This window comes from Tachypleus tridentatus, chromosome 9, assembly GCF_004210375.1.
Source record: "Tachypleus tridentatus isolate NWPU-2018 chromosome 9, ASM421037v1, whole genome shotgun sequence".
NCBI classification, from domain to species: Eukaryota; Metazoa; Arthropoda; class Merostomata; order Xiphosura; family Limulidae; genus Tachypleus; species Tachypleus tridentatus.
The window spans coordinates 121,399,717-121,421,120 of NC_134833.1; the positions used below are offsets into that span (position 1 = coordinate 121,399,717).

Genomic DNA, 21,404 nt, shown 5'->3' on the forward strand with positions numbered 1-21,404 from the left:
AAATCTTCCAATGTAAAATTTTTGTATTCTCATTTACAATGTCTAAACCAGTATAACTCAAGGAAAATCACAAGTTCACTGACTTTATAAAAGCATTTCATCTTCAAAAAATAGGAGTCTAGTGATTATTAAAGGTAGTAGCCAAAGCTTAATTAAAAAGATCTGCCATCATTATGTTATTAAAGGAGGTATTTCTATGTCAATTCAACTTGCTGACTGTAAGAGTTTTCAGGACAATACCAACTGGTTCCTCTCATTTTTTCCCTAACAACTGTTTGCAACTAAATTTTAAAAATATTAATACTGATTTTAAAATTTTGTACATGTTTTACCAGCTAAATGTCACAGTTATATCAAAATAAATGAAGCACCTAAGACAAGCATTGTTTATTTTACTTTTATTCATATCAGATTTCACATTACCGCTTTTAACCTTGAAGCCACTGCAATGTACAGATTAGTGCTAAATGATCTGATGGAAAAGTAACACTTGGAAGTGCAACATGCTGTGTTACATCAGCATGATCAGGAAGAGGAACAATGCTGGATACATTAAGTAAAGATGTGTCATAAAATATGTAGTCTAAACAGCCATAGAATCCTGATGTGTAATTGGTGTATGGTGGGGAGCCACAACTACTGTCTAGTTTCAAGGAATGGCTTATTTTAACTCCTTCAACTGCTTCTTCTTGTACTGAAATAAAATCAAACAGTGAAATACATTCATATTAACTAACATAATATTTAATGGCAATGAAAAGGTTTATCCAAAAATAATAATATCACATCAACAAGTACTTAGTATGAATTTAGCCAAAGAAAAACTTTTTTATCAATGATATAAAAAATCTACAATTATTAGAAGAATGTTTTTATAACTGCTGTGAACTTTTTCTCTACATCCAAAATGATTATCAAAAACATAAATAAAATATATTTAGTTCATGTATGAAAATATTCTTAAAAAACTTTACATCAAAAACTTTAAAGAATTCTTTTAACAATTAATTTGATGATATCAAACTGTTTTCAAATATTAACTTGAATAAAATACAACTATACCACTTTTACATATATGTTACATGGCATAGAAAAATATATCAAATGAGTAACATACTTTGGACAAATCAAGCAGAATGGGTGAATATACCCATTTTAACTTATTTTCATAACAAATAACTTTTTTTCTCATTACCAAAAAATTGTGTTTAAATATGAACACACCAAAACAAAGTATTATTTTGTATACAGTAAAGAAAATACAACTGATCAAAATTTTTAATGAGGCCTGATAATAAACAAATACAACTAATATGGAAAGAATAGGAAAAATTATTAACTATTATTAATTAACATAAGTACATGAACTAAGATTCAATAGTTAAATATAATTAATCAACAATGCTATACAATATCTAAAAACCAGTAAGTAGGTATAATTAAAGAACATATAATATGAGAACTAATAGTAATAAATACAACTGGTCAATACCAAAAGTCAGGGAAAACAATGAAGTAAAAATTATTAAACAAGATAGTAAACCAGGTTTGGAAACTAACTACCAAATATGATTACACAAAATACAATATGAAGTCTGAGAACTAATTAATAAATGAGATTAATCACAACACTGAGAAATAAAAATCAGATCAAATGTGATAGATCAAGATACTATGCAAGGCCTAATACCATTTATTATTCAAATATAATTAATGTACTATGAAAGAAGCTATGACCATTAATAAATACAAAGTATTATTGAAGCTTGAAAGCCAACAAATAAAATAATTATCCAAGATAATACACAAGGCTTTAAAACCAAGAAATAAATACAATTAATCAAGATACTAGGTACACTCAATGAAAATGCTGCACGAGAACAAGGTGCTAATGTCTGAAAAAACAAACAAACAAACTAGGAAATATAATTAATAAAGGTATGATATAAAGCCCAAAAGAAGCTACTAAATACAATCAAGGTGCTAAATTTTGAGAAAAAGCAGGTAAATACAACTAATCAAGGTGCTACAGCTTGAGAACAAGGTAAGAAATAAAATTCATTTAGGTTGTCATCTTATTAACAAGAATTTAAATGCTTTCTTAAAATGTTTTCCCAAGGCAAACTAATGTAGATAAAACAAAAAAAAAAGTTTAATTTCTTTGTCACCCTAAAATGATGGAAGACTTGCTGTGTTAATAACACCTTTAGGTGTTATGAATTAAACAATGTATCAAATTACCACTCTTCCAGTCTGGTGAATCTTGAGAAATACTTCCAGTGGTTAAAAATTCATACACGCCAAACTCTGGACAACTGTTAAAATCTCCACAGAAAACCACTGCAATCTCACAGTTGGGATCCTACATAACATAACAAAAAAACAAATTATCTTAAACATCACAAGTTTCTTTAATTCCTTTTCTTAATTACATTATGTAGTTTCACCCTTGTTATTATACTTAACAAAGAAATGTTATGCTTCTTATTTCATCCAATTATAATTTTTCTGACCAGTGAAAAAATTTATTAAAATCAAAGAGTCTGAAAGTATTATATGGAGATGAACAAAAGACAGCAAAACTGAAATGAAAAACTGTTAGTAAAAGACACAACTCTTCATTATAACAATATAATTACAGCTGCTAGCAAATGATAAATTAATAAAAATTATCATAACACAATAATAGTAGGAGATTGTGTGAAAATTAATTACATACAATATATATAGCTAAAAAAATACCCTCATGTAACAAGGAAATGGATTTCTTATTCAAACCTAACTTTTAATAAATGTTTTCATTTTTATCCTTGGCAATTGAAACTTCTAAGTTTTAAACTTTGGAATTTTTATGACTTCTGGAACACAAATAATGTTCATTTTTATATAATTTACAAAAAGTTTCATTAATTTATAGCCTTAAGCAGCTAATAATTAAAAAGGCACTACATTATATATCTCTGATGTTTTTATCAATGACCTAAAAAATCTACCATTGATGATTAATTTCATTAGATGATTGTAAACTATAGGAAGGTTTCTTTAACTTTTTCACCACAGTTGAAGTACTTACAGACCTACAAAGTTATTTTGTCATTAAAAAATAAATCACTTTATTTTGTTAAATTATATATATTTTTCAAACATTGGTACTGTGTATGTTATTGGGGTTAGGTTATGCTTAACACTAACCCTTAGTAAATTGTGTGGTTTGAAAAACTGGTATTTTCCTTGATGAAGGTAAATTAAACAATTAGCTAACTATTAAGTTATTTCTTGTTGTTTGCAACTGGGTAGTGTTGAAATGTAAATATTTATCCTAGTAATTACTATTTTCTGAAAGATACAAGTTTTCCAAAAAATAGTTAATCTGAAATAAATCAATACATTGAAAGTGTGATGCATTTTCTTTACAGTTCATAATGTATTAGTAACAATTCTAAGTCACCTATGGTTTTCACAAAAGTGAAAATAATTCTCACAAAAGTACCATAAAAGTATGAAAAAGTAAATTATTCTCTCAAAAATACTGTACTTATAAAACAGCATGATGCAACATAAGTGTTAATGAAGATATATGCCTTAAACGCACCTTTTCCTTGGTTTGTTTCAGAAGGTACTCTATGTAACGCACACACGTGATCGTCTGTAAAAGACGAATGTTGTCAGCATCAGGATGAAAGTAGAGATGTGTATTGGCAATCAAGAGAAATTTTCCCAAATTTTCTTGGCTTTCCAGAAGCACAACCTAGATACACAAAGCAAAATAATCTAATCTCTATTTTTATCTTGCTGGCTCTTAGGGCAATTTGACTATCTTGTCATGCAGTGTTTTAACCACAATGCAAGATGAAATATTAGGTTATCTAGAAATAAATGTCGGAATTCTCACTATGATGTTTATAAGTTAAATATTGAGTAACTTATTATTGGTTGGTTTAATTCAACATTTTTCGCTACAAGTTGTCTTAACTGTCTGCTGTTTCAACTCTACTCAGAGAAAGTTTTGCAACCCCAAAGGCAGCATGGACAAGAAGGACTTTAGTCTGATTTTCTCTATGACTTCAAACTTGGAAGTAAAGCTACTGAAACTAAACAGAACATCAATCAGGCATTCGGCCATGCATATGTTACTGAACATACAGGTTTTGACATGTAGACGAGTCTTGATGACCACAAAAGTTGTTGAAGGATGCCATCCCTAGATGAAAACACATTAAGGCAAGAAGTTGAGACAAACCCTTGCACAACAGTACATGAACTTGCAGAAAAGCTAGACACAAACAAATCGAGCATTGCCAACCACTTGAGTGCAACTGGAAAGACAAAAAAGTTGGATAAGTGGGTTCCACATGAACTGACTGAAGATCAACAAAATCAGTATTATGAGACCTGTCAAGGATGATGCTCTAAAAATTGAACAAATTGGGAATCAAGGTTTTGCCTTATCCACCTTATTCTCTAGACCTTTCCCCCTTACAGATTTTCATTTTTCAAGCACTTTGACAACTTTTTGAACAGTAAATGCTTTCAAAACCAAGCAGCTGCAGAAGAAGCTTTCAGGGAGTTCACCAACCAAAGAAACTCTTGATTTCTACAGCAGGGGCATAAACAGCATCATTACAGATTGGAAAAAGATGTTGAAGCAAATGGTGCTTATTTTGATTAAAGCATGTTTTATAACACTGGTTTATACTTTTCCAAACTTTGCAGTTCAAAATGACATTTATTTCTGGACAACCTAATACATAAAATCCAAGTAAGCAAAGTGAAAACCTGCAACATTAAGTAATAAACTGATATGACTAACTTTTCATAATAATTAAATAATGAATAATGTTATTTTTGCTATGATTTAATCTATGTGTCCAGTTTCTATTACTACTACAGTTTTATCCATTAGGCTCTTTTTGATTGATCCTTATCTATAATGTTATTACTATAATAACTGCACCTGCTTGTAGCTAGTTCTTAGAAATTTTTATCTGTGATGTTATTATTTCTGTTTGATAACATCTATTAATGTATGCTTCTTAAGATTCCTCACCTGTAAGGTAGTTGTTCTTGCTATGATTTTCTCAGCTAAGGTTTGGTTCTCATAGATCTTGGTGTGGATATCATTAAATGCTGGGTCAGAATTTAGTATTTCACTTAACACAACTCTTTTTGAGTCTTTCAACCTACATACATTCAAAGATATAAAACTTAAAATGTTACAGCAGAGTTCAGTACAATTTTCAAATACAAGTGCATTTAAAAGTAAACATAACCACATGGTTGTTAATGTTCCAATATACACATCTTTTCAAGCAATATTAACATGAAAAAAGTTCAATTAAAAATCTCATACATTAAGAATCACTAAATTTTCAGAGTTTTTGTATGAAGTGAAAAATATCAATATAATCCATTTAATAAGGTAAATGAAGCAGTTCATTTATACAACATAAGTATCCATCAAAACATACTTAAAATGTAAAAACCCATAATAACAAATCTTTTAACACACTTAAGTTTGAGCAATATGAAAACAATAAATTTCTGAAAGTTGTTAAGTATAAACTTACTTAAATTTTGAAGTCCTGAAAAAACAAGCCACCCCTTCCACTACCTGTCCACCCTTCTCACTAAAAACACCCTCTAACCCAGATATTTTTAGAAGAGGACAAAGATCAGAATGAAACAGTTTACTATCCACTTCTTGTAAGCATATAACATCACCATTATAACCTGTAATAGAAAAAATGGAAAGCAAATTGAACATTAAGAAACAATAGATCCAGAATTGTCCTTATGAAAAACAGTTTTTCTGGACTAAAATAAATCACTAAATTCACCTTTGTTTCAGGAGGGTATTCTCACACTTATGTAGTTATATGTATTCTTGTTTTTTATACATAATGAATTTTTTAACAGTAACTTCCAAAGTTTAATATCAGTGCCAAATCTTCATAATATTTGGGAATAATAAACTGTCTCTCAATCACTTCCATTAACTGCTCTTCACCACTTGACTCAGCAGTGGTTTTGTAAGAATCAGGAAAATATGCTTTATTTTTGAGCTTCTAACTCATAGATATAATCATTTTACAGTTATAAATATTATGATCTTATTATTAACTCTGCTTATTTTTCTTGGTATAAATGTAAAAGTTAATTGTGAGTAATGGAACTAACATATAAGAATAACTTTGTGAAAGTAAATTAAGATGTTTGTTTTAATCTCAGTAAAGATATAAAAATGTTTAAATAACAATATACAAGAAGTTCAGTTACATTTACACACCAAAAAACAACAACAAAAGTATATCAAGATGTACATGTAATCTCTGAAATGAATAATTCAGAAGACAGAATTTGATATATACTTATGCATCCTTGTAGGACCTGATGTAAGCCTTATGATCTCTATTGTCAGGTTAATCTTGATTGAAGGTTACAAGGACATGACAAACTTACCAAGGATCTCTTTCAGCAAAAGTTGTTTTCTGTAGTCAAAGGCCAAAACATAAGGAGGGCAGTAAGGAAACAGGATAGTTCGAGAATATTCTGAATCTGCATATAAATCTGCTAAGATGTTATATGAGATACAGCGAAAGCTGAAAAGGTATATAAAAATTAGTACACGCTATAGAAGAACATAAACTCAAAAGTTTAAAAATGTATGTGAAACTAAAAGTTTCAGGATGGGTTAAATAATTTGGTTGCTGAAACAAAATTTTTTGTAATATACTGTAAATACATGTTCAAACAAATGACACTGAGAAATGCAGATCAAAAGAGTTACTATCTGAGTTGAAGGAACTTCTGAGTGGAGTTTAGGAATATGAAATGTCAGATAGTTAATTTAGTTACTTTTTAAACTTAAAAAAAGGTAAAGGTAAGTGGAATTGTTTTATCATAATGATGCATTAAAATACTCAAAGATCAATACTACACAGAATACAATTTAAAGTTTTTAAATGAAAATTGATCAATGGCCATACAATAGGCACTCTACATGTTTTACCATTGTCCACATTATCCTGAAAAGTATGAAAAACAAATACTGTGCAACATGTATGAACAAAAAGACGTGGTCATGTGACTACTAGTTTAAGTATTTAAAATATCATGACATCTACTTACTTTTTCAGTTCCTAACTCTTCATCCAAATTTAAGATAAAACTATTTTTACTCTGTTTCATTATTTCTATGGTTTCTCTAATATTTATAGCCACATTATTATTGGGTTGAGCCAAAATAACCTTTTCTTTTTTCCCACTGGATAATATAATCAGTATAAGTTGCACATTCAACTAGTGCAGAGTTTTCATTTTTAACATTTCTCTTGTGTTCATTTACTCTGAGTTTAAAATTTATTTTAATTTGGCCAATATATACAGTACTATATTCACTCATGTTAATGTTGGCTCAATACAATCACCAGATGAAATGGATCTGTAAGAAAGAAGGAGAGAAGCATCCAAGGAATCCCAAATGAGGCTTTACTGGTCCACTAAAACCTAATGGTGATAGGTTGGTAGCTAAAAGGTCCATAGCATACAAATGAAGGGGAAGAGTTTGGGCCTGACTGAGTTGGGAATAGAATAATACCCCAAAATGAGCAAGGTATTACATAAGAGTGAGGATAGACTTCTTCATCTTTATAAACTTACCCAAGCAACTTCTTGTGGTATAAATTGAGTATGGAGGGCAGAAATAGTATGCAAAGAAGCCATAAGTAACCAGACATCCATGTAATGGTGGAAACAAGGTTCCTAAATGAAGATGACAAGCAAATGCTATAATCACTAAACAAAAAACATGGGGAACCAAGAAGATCCCAAAACTGAAAACTGCAATCCCATGAGACAAAACAATGGTAATGCCTGGTTGCAGAGGAGATGGAAATGTGAAGTTACACATCTGAAACATCAATCTTTGTGATCCACAGACCAGAAGTGAGTGCCTAAAGGAACAAGTGAAACAAGGTAGGACCATGAAAATAGAGTGTCAATCTCTAGTCATTTGGAGAGGACAAACAAACACAGATACAAATCTGAATAAGAAGGATCCCCCTGTACAATGGCATCCTTGCAAAGAAAGTTGTCCCAAACCACCTTCAAATGCTGCAGGCTGAAAATGGAATCCTGAGAAATGAAGTAAGGAAACCTGATGCTGAGACAATGAAGAAGAATCAAATTGAAGAACTAGACTGTCTGAGACAATCCCAGAAATCAAGGTTTAGTGGTGAAGAGTCTCCATATGTGGCCAAAGCAGAGGACCCTTGTCCTAATAGGACCTTAACCCATAATATAGTTGACAAAACCATTTGGGTGCCACTAGGATGACTCTCCAAGAATCAGTTGTAAACCTTAGAAATAGGAAAGGGCAGAACAAGTTAGAGAGGAAGTAGGAGGGTGAAGCACATAAATAGGCTCAGGAAGGGGTTGGAATTAACAAGAGGCCAAGGACAAAATGGAGGTAAGCAATCATGCTGACTCTACTCTGGTTTTCAAAGAGATGGGAATGCCCCAAAAAAACCTGGTGCAGAAAATGAGCAATACACAAATCACATAATGAGGAGGGAGAAAAACAAATCCCAGGAAAAAGTGTGTCATGACCTTAAATGTCTCAACAGAGGAGAAATGTTTGAAAGAAAAAGCAGAATAGGAGAGGCATGCTAGAGTGGAAAACAGGAGATTCTGAATCATCACCAAGAACCTCTAAGGGAAGAAATGAAAAGCCACAAATAGCAGGTGTAGCAGAATACAGAACAAAAAAGAGAATGGAAGGTGAGACAAATTTGGGAAAACTGGAGCTGGAAGAAGAAAACTGGAGTGTTGGGGTCAAACTCTAATCTTTGCAAGTCTAAGTTGGAAAACACAGAACAATGGTATGCCACAGCATAGTCTTAAAAAAAGAACTTGGATATCATGTAGGATATTAACTCTATAACATAACTTATCCTTAAACTGACTCACATGAACCACAATATCTGGTGAGGGAGGAAACACTAAGTACTGTCTTGCCAGCCACTTTCCAAGAAGGGCAGTTAAGGAATCATAGGAAATGGGAGAAAAAGGCCTGGGTATCTTCCCTGAAATGAAACACAACTGTAAAGTCCAGGTAGGTGGAGGAAACAGGCTGTCCAAATTTTCAGCTCCAAGTTCAGGGATACCCACACATGGTATGAGAGAATAATCACCATGTAACTCAGGTATAAAGCATACTCTTATGTAAAAATATAGATTTGCTTTATTATTCATGCTTAAAGGTAGTCAACTCCCTTTTAACCATAGCCATTACTACCAGACTGAGTTGACCTTACCTTGACACTATCAAAGTGTCAGGAAGACCAGCTGTAGTAATCTTAGCAGCAGTGGTAGTTTCTTGCCACATGGAATTTGGAGATTATAACAAGTAGGTATGACCAAGAAAAAGGACAACTGAAGCTTTAGAAGCAATCCAAACAGTGTGAACTCAAAGAAATATGGTCTGAAGAAAACCTGGAAAAGTAAATATGAGGCATGAGTAATATTCAAAACTTGAACAAGAAAACTGATGAAACTAATCCATAAAAACAATCATTATGAAAGTATGAGTAATAACATGTCATAAAAATATGAAAGCCAATTGAGATGTGATTACAGGCAGCAAGGAAGAGAGGGTACTAAAGATAACAGATGTTATATGGCACACCTATTTATTAGTAGAGGGTTGCTGTGATCATTTGCATGATATGCAAATGTCTAATGTGAAGATAGGTTGGAATATTAATGCTAATGATAAGCAAAAATTTGTGCCAATAAAGAAAGGTCTGAGTTAAGGATTGTGAGAATAGATATCATATTGGAATTACTGTTTCTGGTTATTCCATTTTGATTATTACAACTATCCATGTAATAAAAATATTGACATTAGGATTTTTCATTATTATGTTTAATTAATATGTTCATTTTAATCAATTAGTCACACCTCATAAAAATAAGCAATTAGTGTAATTAAGGTTTACAGTTATTATTATTATGTTTTAATTATTCCAACTATCAAAATATAATGTGAGAATAATAAATTAGTTGAATATAATCAATTGATGAGTTTGACAATTAATCAGTTAGAAATGTCCAGTAATAACCCTGACCTAATGTTGACAAGATATTCCACCTAGTAGCTAGACTCTTCACCAAGGACTGTAACTAAGGATAAGAAATGTATCTTTCAACTTAAGTAAAAAAAATCATAGTTTCAGTTGTACTCATAAAAAAAGTCTAGGATACATATACATAAACTAATAAAAGTCCTAATTCTTGGTCTCTTTGTAACAAAATGCTTATATGCATTGCAAAAACAAAAGTTAAAAGATAGTCTTAGACCTTCAAAATATTCAAACTGTAGCTTACATCAAGAAATAGAACATAACTAAAGAATTTTTTTTTAACTATTGACCAAGATAAAATTCTTAAACTGTTTAATTTTTTTTTATACAGTAGGGAAGAGAATTCCATAAATATTACAGTTAAGCAAAAAAAAGGAGCTCCAAAAGTCATAAAATAACATGTTTTAATGATATGATGTGATTAAACCTAAATCTTTGAAAAATTTAAGTACAGAGTTAGTTAAATATCTTTGAAATATACAAGTCTACTGTGAGTCAAGAATAATGAAATTTCTAGAGATCAGACAATTGGGACATTATGTATTTAATATTTCTAAGAAAAAGAAGATGTTGAAAATTACATGCCAATTAAATAGTCTGAATTCTGCTGTAGGTATTTAATACAGCTTTAAAAAGGGAGTCATCTTACCTAACTATTATTTCTTTGAAATTTCTGATAAAAGATTTTGGTTGATAAGACAAAGGTTGACATATTTCTTACTTTTAAAAATTATAATTTTCCTATACAGAAAATGCATTTCCAATAGGTATTTACCTCTTCTTACAAGATTAACTATTCTAGTTCAATGCTGCCCTCTACATGCAAACTTTATCTTTACACATGCCACAATCATTCTGTTCCTCCTCTTGGAATTGGAAGACACCAACATGTCTTTCATGCAAATAACCAAGTGACACCTCTTGACAAATAGGAACATGATGTACTCACATAATGCATGTGGCTCTCTGTACACTCCTTTACCAAACTATCACTTCAAAGTCTAGCAGTTGTCGGTAATGCAGAAATATCGGGAGGAAGGGTGGGAAGTGCTTCCCTCCATTCACAAGAGTAGCTAGAATCTCACATTGATAAGGAAGGGCCATTGTGAAGGACAAAAAACATACCACCAAAAGTGTAGGAAGGATATTCCTGAAAATGAGAGAAACAGATCCAAAGATCAGAAGAGGAGAACCACAACACTTTTGAGCCAAATATACTCTTTACCCTTGTTTAGTGTATGTAATACAGAAGAGATGAAATTGTGAAGTATAAAGTGGTTAGCGTATGGTAACTCAACTACATTCAAAACCTCCTTGCAGGGTACCAACACCCACGAGGTAGGTAGAAAGAATAGTCCATATGTCAGAATGCAGGATCTCCTGCATTGAATGATGAATATGAGAAGCAATGGAAACAGTAAAGTGAGACATGTTGCCAAGAGCCAGATAAAAAGGAAGCATGAAGACGTAGAACATCAAGTTTGGGATTGATGCTGAAGAAAAAAAGAGGGAGAACCACCAGACAAGGGATAGGAAGGGAGCAATTTATATAACCATGGAAACGAAGGCTGATCTGGTCAATAGTGAACAACCATGATGACTCAATGAGGAGTAGAGCAGACAAGAAGTCTGCTACCCTGATAAAGTAATCAGATGGATGGGACACAGAGTTATTTGCATGACTAATCCAAGCAGAAGGTATCAATTGTCAGAGCCAGTAGGTAAGGTACAGGTAACTAAAAGAGGAGAAACTTGGTGTCTAGGCCTCAAGCAAAGACATCCACTTGTGAAGACCACCACTGATGGCAAAGAACCTTGAAAACAAGGGGATCTAATGCCAACTCAGTGGGATATAAGTGGTGTACAAGACATGTAATAATGCAACTGAGATGTGCATGGCCTCAGTAAAAGAGAACTAATGATCAAAATATATATCTCTGGATCAGTTGTCCCCTTGCTGGCTGACATATGCCACTGCTGTAGAATTAGCCAAAGAAATAATCCTCAGACAATGTTGGGTGTGAAAAACAACCTTACATCACACTTGATGTACAAACAGAACTTCAAGGACAGCAAAATGCAAATCACTGAAGTTTGCAGACTAGTGACCCAAAGTGCCATTATGATTGACCCACACTCCCTATGTCTGAAGGGAAGCATTCATAAAAAGACATAAATGTGGAAACAGGGAAGGAAGCAACTCACCTGCTGACAAATGGGTATTGTACAACCACCAATGCAGATAAGGAAGGAAAAGGAGTGAAAAGAGAACCCCAATCAAAGTTCTATCACTAAGTGAAATTCCCTTTGAAAGGATTGTAGATGGGTATGACCAAGAGTTACCAGATATGTCATGGAAGATCAAATTCCCAAAAGCAATATAACCTCACAAGGAATAAGTGACTAGGCCAAATGGGGTGTGGGAAACTAAATTCCAATGAACTAAGTCATGAAAGAGAAGGCAGAGTTTGACAGATATTCAAGTAAAAAAAGACCCTTCCCCCTACTGGACAGGATAGTCAGAGCATCAAAGGAAAACTTTTGCCTCCTGAACAATCAGCCCATCCAAGCCACAACAGGAAGTTGATACTGAATAAGAGTGGCCAAATCTAGTTAAAAAGAAGCCAGCTGACCATATAATAATGAAATCAGAGTCTTGGGCATGGAGATGAGGTGCAAAAGCCTGACAATTTGACCAGAAATGTAAGGTGCTAAAGCAAGTCCAAACAGAAGGTATGCCAATGATTAACCAATCTGAGAGTGAGAAACTAAAGAGAAGGATGAGAAAAAGCTAATTTCTACATACAAAGCACATGCAGGAGACAGCCACAGAAGATATCCACAACCTGGGAAAAAACACTTACCTCATGGACAAAAGAATTGTGAACGTAGATATCGATACAAACAGGCTAAGATGAGAAAAATCGACTATTGGCTACAAATCCACAGTTGTCTTGGAAACAATAAAAGGCAAAAACAAAAACCCCCAAAAGGAGGGAAACAGAATTGATTGCCCAATGCCAGAGTAATTGCCAAAGCAATTTTCACATATATCAGTGAGTCACAGTAGCTGAAGGAAGAGAGAAGAAAATAAGATACCAGAGGTGGTGTTTTTTGGTTTTTTTTTCTGGTGGAGGTGGTGGTTGGGAGAGAAAATGGAGACAAATGAGGCTACAATATTCCTAAGGATGGCCAAAGACAAAGATACTAAACAAGAACCCTAGTGAATCCCTGAGAAAAATTTGGGGTAAATAGACCCGAGGCAATATAGCACCATATATGAAGAACTAAGAGAAACATAATTTGAGAATCACCCCACAAATATGTAACAAGAAACCTAAGACCTACTGATATAAAACTGATAGACAGCCTGATGAGAGGAAAGGGCAGAATAAGTCAACGTCCTCCAGGAATACGTGGCATGTTAATCCTTTTGGATAACATAGAGGCTAAATGATCAGCATAAACATGAATATCAGGGGAGAGAAGATAAATTAAAAGTAATAAGTAAGAATTAATTGAACAATGATTAAGTGACATAAAGAAAAATGTGACAAATCTGAGACATGATTCTATGAAGACTAAATTAGGCTTAGAAGACATCCCGAGATAAAATGATTGGCAAATTCTAGGGATAGAAAAGATGGACAAATTCCTGTAAACCAGCAATGACTCAAAAGTGTTAGCAGGAGCCGTGGAGAAGGTTGGGGATAAAGGATGGACCATGTAACAATCAGTCTCCCAATACATAAAACAAACAAATCCATCATTGCATCAGCTGCACCTGAGGTCTGTAACTCCTGAAGTAGTAATGCAAATTTCAGGTTTTGTAGCACAGAAAGTTTACACCAAACATAAATCCAAACTCAAAATGCTCAAACTCAAACACTTCCAAACAAGAAATGATAGTTTAGTAGAGGAGTAAAGAGAGAGCTACATGCATGGAAGACTTGTAGCACGAGTAAAGAAATAGAGTGCATATAGAGGGTAACAGTAAATGAGAATAACCAATCTTGTGTGAAGAGGTATGTTCCATATAGGATCATTCTGCATCACATACAAGACTGATTACATATTTATCATATATCAAGTTTAATAAAGCAAACCAGTTAAGAAGTTTATAATTCATTCCAGTACAATCTCTAATAATAATAAAAGAATTAAAAGACAAATACACACACCTGCCCTTTTCTGTAAGGCTTGATGTGTACAGGTGTCTTTCATCAAATGGACAAAGACCTGGACCAGCTTCTACCACATCAGAAGAAATAGCTTCTCTTTCAAGTCCACTCCAAGACTCTTGACACGGAGTACAAATCACTTTAACAAACCTCCCAACATCATCAGCTTCTGGGAAATAAAAATAACCTTCTCCAGCATTCACCCATTTTTGATTACTTGCTTTGTTTTTTATTCCATCATTCACAAGTTTCTCTGCAGTTTTGTACCACATAATTTTACAATCCTCTTGGTTTGCAAACTCTAATTCTAGTTTTGGATAGAGAGGAAAACCTGCCATTATGCTGCTTGGCAAATTAATAGATTTCACATAGGGAGCATTAACACTCACCTCATATTCTACACCAGCAACAGACAGGACAGCTCCATTTTTCCATGCATCACAGTTTTTGACTTCTTCACTCACACAAGCTCCTTTATATGTTAGCTGAACATTAAAATCATTAATTACACTTGTATCACTTTCACTACTTGTTTTTTTCTTCTTCTTTTGTTTCTTTGCAATTGCTGAAGAGATGTTAGTGATGATCCGAGAAAAAACTCGTCCTACATCTTCAGTTTTGGACCTTTTAAAGTTGAATTGCCGCTCAGGAAGCTCACTTGAACCAAACTTAAAAGACAAATGTATATCCTCATCATCTTCTCTGTTCTGAACAATAACTTTAGGCAACGTAGTCATGCTTCTCCGGCTTGTATTTCTTAATGTGGCTATTTTCAAAACCTGAATCAAGCTTCCTCGCAGCATTCCAATCTATGCATTCTTTGAAAGAAATTTTTAGGCTAACTTCTCAGAGTTTATCATTCACTGTAAAACTAACTTTTCAGATTATCATATTAAAGATTTAAAAAAGAAACTGAGAATACTGATATTAATGTATCACAAAAAACAACAAATAATTTAAAATATGAGATTGCAAAGAACGTCTTTAAAACCTGTAGAAATATTTTTTAAAATCATAAATGTGTGTATTTAAAAAAACAAATTTTATATCATTTCAAATGTTACAAATACATCACAAATAATATTACTTGTTATATTAACTCAGTTATGAAAAAAATTAGTTTTCTCTGTTAACTAACCATAAAATACGGCTTACACGCAATCAGAGTCAAAATATACTGAGAGAAATTACTTGCTTCTGAGCTATTTAAAGTTTTAATGGAAATGCTGGAACATTCTTTGATAAGCTGATAGTTGAAATAAGTAAATTAGACAGTGAACTTTTGAAACATCAATAAACTACTTGATCCTTCAAGACTGTCATTTTACACACCTGCCCTTTAAAAAAGATTATTAAATACACCATTCATTTTTTCAGAAAGTCACCAGTTCTCTTAAACTCTTGTATAAAATATCTGCCTCCATTATTGGTAACAGCAACTTGTTCCATAAGCCAATCATCCTTTTAGAAAATTAAAACCTTTTTACCTGGAGCCTTGTCCACATCTTATTTTATCAAATAGTTGTAAGTTTATAATCATGGCAGTTATCGCAAAATGAGAAAGGAAATACTTGTTAGGTCTTATGGAGGAGTTATTACTTAGTGCTAAGGTTCAGGATGTCATATACAGTGCTGAATATTAGTAGGAATGAGAAAGTTTCTGTTAGATGAGTTATACATAATTAAAACAACAATTTAAGATATTTAAGAATATAACTGTTCACAAGTAGTTATTCTGAACAATTTTTACTTAAGTCCTCATTTAGAAAAGTGCATCTCGACGAACATGCAAACTAGCTTTACCAACAAGACAGTTTTTAAAAACACACTAGAGCTGGTTACTCACGGATTCACTTAGTGCCATTACTGAAGAATATTTGAACCTGTTAACAAGGAAGTATTCCGATTAAAACTAGGATATAATACTTTGGTATTCAAGAAGCACAAACACATTAGATTGATAAATGCATATAAAAGTAACAAGTAAAAACATCAGTTTCTACTGCTTTGCAATAAGTTATTAAAATCAAGGCATTAGCAGCTGTTGCATGTATTTTTAGATGTTCACAAAACATAGTTTTGTTAAAGGACAATATAGTTTAGAAGCTTCTATAGTGATGGTAAGAACTTAAGAATGAGCTTAACACTTTTGAGAAATTATATTATGCAGCTGGGTTAAAAGATACAATATTAATTTTGGCTCGAGTTCCCATCAGGAAAAACAAAAGATGGTAATTATTATTTTATGTAGAATCCTTGGCCAGGTCATTGAAAGAAACATGAATATGTACAAGCAAGTTAATTATATTACAATAAATATCTAATTTGACTGTTGCAGAAAACAAATTTCTGGAGAAAAATTACCTATAAAAATATGCATTTAAAAATTTGTTGTGATTGTAAGAAATTGATATCTCACTACTGAGCTGGCACTAAAAATCACACCCAGTGACAGTGACAATCAAATTGTGCATATTTAAAAATGGCCAAAATAAACTTCGATATGCTAGATGTAAATTTTACTCTACTTTCTAATTGTTGCAGTTATATATTTACTGCCTGACCCATATCTTGCACAATAACCATTGTTCACTAAAAATCATAGTTAATTAGGCCTATATATCTCATCAGTTTTAAATCTGGGTGACTTCAAAATCTCTACACAGCCTCAAAGTAATCAATGAAAGGATCTAAGATATCTTTTAGCAGTATTGCTATGGAAACAAGAATGTGTCCTTGACTGTTTGCTGCTGTTGTTTTTAGCAAAGCTAATTGAACTATTTGCTATGCCCACTGCAGGGAGTCAAAACTCAGATTTTAGGAACATTTTTACGCTTACCACTATCCAATTTGGGAATAGGGATGCATCTGTTTCAGAGTTGCTTTCCACAAGAAAGATAACTACCTAGTATTTGAATTTGATTACTCATAACTTATCTACTGCTACCGTTCTGTTGATAAATAAAAATGTATATTTATTAATACAAAAATATTTTTAGCATTACAGTATTTGTAAGCATAAGTAACTAAAATTGTAACCTTACCCACATTTATATGTACAAATATATCTAACCACTAGACCACAGATTATATATCTAAACAAAAACATCTAGGAAAAAATTGTATTATATGAAGTTGACAATACATATGAAATACTTTTTTCTGATAATGACAAAGGTATGATAAGAAAATGTATGGTAAATTTTATTTGAATAATAAAAAAAGTACTTTTAAAATGTGATTCTGTCCTTCTCTGAAGAAATCAAATCCATACGTAATGATGTGCAAAATATAAAATATAAGAAATTTTATTAAAAACCAACAAAATATGACTACAGATAATATGTTAATGTGAATTGCACAATGTTCACAACTTCTCATTGTAATTTCCTGGAAAAGAAATATATATATAGATAACAAAGACAAATATCCTGTATTACTACTTTGTAGTTTATTCTATGAGGTACAAACAAAACTACCTACAAACATAAAAGTTAAAAATGAAAGGAACAATACCTAGCTTATTTACATGAAAATATATTAGTCCATAGTTTAGTCAGTAGTTTACTGAAAGATTACTTGTACTGCCATAAAACATACGTGAAAAGCTTATTGAGTGATGACACTGAATTGTGGAATAATGTAACTCACAAAGATAAATCAATTTATTTTTCCAATCAAGTATGCTGTTAAATACTAAAGAAGAGGAAATGTTATAAAAAGAAAAAACTATTAATTTTATAATACAGTAAGTTAAAACTGAGTCTATACTTATTCTGTTCTGGTATGTAACTTAAAATACAGCCAAATTAAAAGTATTATGTTAATAATATTAGCATTATCAGGACTAAATGTTACAACAGCAATGTAGAAATCGGATAAATTTATCTAAAATTGTATACACAAACATTTTAATGTGCATTAGTGAGATCAAAGTGCACAAGCCATGACCTTTTACAACATGGTATCATTATTCTTAACTTTATTTAATGCAAACTATGGTAGTTTTATTATGAGACATTTCCATAAAGATGAATACAATCACAATCTATGTCTCCAGAATTTAACTTTATTAGCTCAATATTCTGCCACTACATCTTCATCACGAGCTATCAATATCCTAAATATTCCTTAATACAGTTAAATCTAAATTGGAACAACTAACAATTTAGGTTTAAATTGAACAACTACAAAGATTGGCCTTTAGTGTAAATACTTTAACAGCATTTTAAAGATTTTGATATGTTGAACTTTGACTAAGTCTCTATAAACAATTATAAGGATTGAAATGTGTTCAGATATTGTTATATGTATTGATATAAGATGGGAAACTATTTACCAATTAAAATATAAATAAATGTTTTATATATATATAACTTGTATATAACTTTGTAATAGCAAAATACTGAGCTATCAAAGTTACATCCTAGAGACATATATTTATAGATATAGTATCACGTATTTTATGTAAGAACTATCAACTATTCATTTTACCCTACATGCCAATTAAACTACAGAGAAGAGTTAATAACAAATACAATATAAATAGATACTGAAAATCTAGTGATTGGTATTTCAGAGGTTGTGGAAACTACATACAAGCAAAATATGTAAATTATACAATAGTCAAAAGTATTTTTTTTCTATACACGAACATCACTATGCACTACAATTTGCAAGAGTGAGTCAGATTAATGTGATCAATTTACAAAAATAAATTTGTAACATCTGATTTTGTGCACACAACAGATTTGCATAATTTACTAAAGAAACTGCCAAATTTTGTGTATGGCTACATGCAGTAAATTCGAAATTATCTTCAACATAAGAAGGATCCAGGCCTGTTTTGATGCCAACGGGGGTCACTTTCAACATTGTTTACCTCCTGTATTTTATATTGAAACATGTCTGTTACTAAATATGTAAGTGCACAGTGACTTTCCGAACATCCTATAGTATTATTACACTATAGCACTGCTAGTGCTAACACTAACAAGCAATAGTAGTACTAATTCTACACAGTAATACTAATAGTACTGCTTTAAGTTTTTCTTGATGATGCTTGAAGTTTTAGTATTATTATATTTATAATCATAGTAGTATTAATATTACTACTGATATCAGCGTGCTTACACTTTTCCAAAAAAAAAAAAACTAATTAAAATGGTGAAAAAAACACTCACAAAATGAAACTGAAACGCCGACCCCTAGAATATAATTTTTTTCCACAAATATTAAATTAGTAATACAGCATTATATAGTATGTACTGTTAATATATTTATGGAGCCAATATTTGGCAGCCAAGAAAATATAGAGCCGGTGATACAGGTGTTGCAACACAGGTTTACGCCCCATTTCTTAGCATTACACAAATTTAAAATTTAATAATGTACTCAAAAAGTGGTTTTACCTACCTTAGGCTCCTCCGCTCTGTTGCAATTCTGCATCACTTTACATGCACAGCAGCGACATTGTGTGTCAAAATGTAGTGTTATGAAATAATACGAGTTTAATCTTACCAACATATCTGCTCCTCGGTAACACAATGACATACCTGAGAGCTTTCTAAAGCAATTCGATAGGGATACCCGTTGTTAGCATTACTGTATGTTCTGTGTGCGAAACCTTTCAGAGAAGCCTTAGTACGTTACCAACAAATTAAAAGTAGCTCCTTGAAATGTAATAATCTCTGCTCGACGTCACTGGTATACATGCATGCCAATGATACACACATAACAATGTCAGACGCTCTCTTATTGCTATCCAAGAAATGTGTAATGATTACGAACGGGCATCTGATAGTGTGGTCGAGTAAATTATGTAAAAAGTAAAGGTATGTGACTGGGTTCATTAGCTGGTAACCAGAAATTACAGATGGGTAGACTGATCGTTAGAAATAGCCCTCTAAAAATTGTTGAGTGTTCAATTTCATTCGAATATTGCAGAAATGCATTATATGAAATGAGACGCATTCTATCACAGGATAACACGCGTGTCGATTTCTTGTAGATACTGAAGTTTGTAGCTGAAAGGAAAAGTCATTGTTGTGAACTTGTTAGCTTGGGCCAGCATGGCCACGTGGATAAGGCACTCGACTCATAATCCGATGTGCGCAGGTTCGAATTCCCGTCGTACCAAACATGGTCGCCCTTTCAGCCGTGGAGGCGTTATAATGTGATGGTCAATCCCACCATTCGTTGGTAAAAGAGTAGCCCGAGAGTTGACGGTGGGTGGTGATGACTAGCTGCCTTCCCTCTAGTCTTACACTGACAGCTAACACAGATAGCCCTCGAGTAGCTTTGCACGAAATTCAAACCAAATAAACAAAATTGTTAGCTTTCAGTATTATTGGATACTATCTAATGGACCTGCTGATGGAAAACAGGGTCTACCTAACAATTAAACGTTATATTTTACGGTTTATATGGGATGACGGTGTACGTAAAGTGCGCTATGAAATTTTGGTTTCTTCAAAAGACAAAGACAGTCTAAATGTAACAGACATCAGAATGAAAGGGGCAACGTTTCGGTTGAAATAGTTCTTCAGATCGGCCAATGACTGCGAATTTCCATCTCTGTTCATACTCTTTTCTCATCTTTTACGTCAGTACGTTGATTTGATTTGTTTTGAACTTTGCGCAAAGCTACACGAGTGCTATCTGCGCTAGCAGTCCCTAATTTAGCAGCGTAAGACTAGAGAGAGAGCTACTAGTTATCACTACCCACCGCCAACTCTTGGGCTACTCTTTTACCAACGAATAGTGGGGATTGATCGTCACATTATAACGCACCCACAGCTGAAAGGGCGAGCATGTTTGGTGTGACTGGGATTTGAACCCGCGACCCTCAGATTACAAGTCGAGTGCTTTATCCACCTGGCCATGCCGAGCCACTTTATTGTTAAATGAAAATATAATTTCATGATAATAAAATACTTTGTAATCCGTATAATTATTAATTCATAATAAATTAGTAAATCTGATAGTCTGAACGTCTTTTCGGTGTATTGAACCGGTGGGTGCTGTTTTAAATAATACGAATAACAACTTTGGTTTGAAATATCTACAGACGATATAAGTA

The 21,404-nt window shown here is 32.6% G+C and overlaps 1 protein-coding gene across 5 annotated transcripts in view; it reads right to left on the reverse strand.

The window, feature by feature from the left end:
- Positions 1–383: 383 nt before the first annotated feature.
- LOC143226221 (2',5'-phosphodiesterase 12) overlaps positions 384–21,404 on the reverse strand; it is a 48,609-nt gene continuing 27,588 nt past the window's right edge. Inside the window, exons 1-8 of one of the 5 annotated variants that reach the window (XM_076456958.1) lie at positions 19,739–19,870; positions 14,324–15,141; positions 6,460–6,599; positions 5,568–5,730; positions 5,048–5,180; positions 3,593–3,748; positions 2,242–2,362; positions 384–694 (exon numbers count right to left, since the gene is read on the reverse strand). In XM_076456958.1, the coding sequence (XP_076313073.1) occupies positions 429–694; positions 2,242–2,362; positions 3,593–3,748; positions 5,048–5,180; positions 5,568–5,730; positions 6,460–6,599; positions 14,324–15,126 (1,782 nt within the window). In that variant the 5' untranslated portion in view covers positions 15,127–15,141; positions 19,739–19,870 and the 3' untranslated portion in view covers positions 384–428. The other 4 variants (XM_076456960.1, XM_076456959.1, XM_076456961.1 and 1 more) reach the window with 4 other exon arrangements.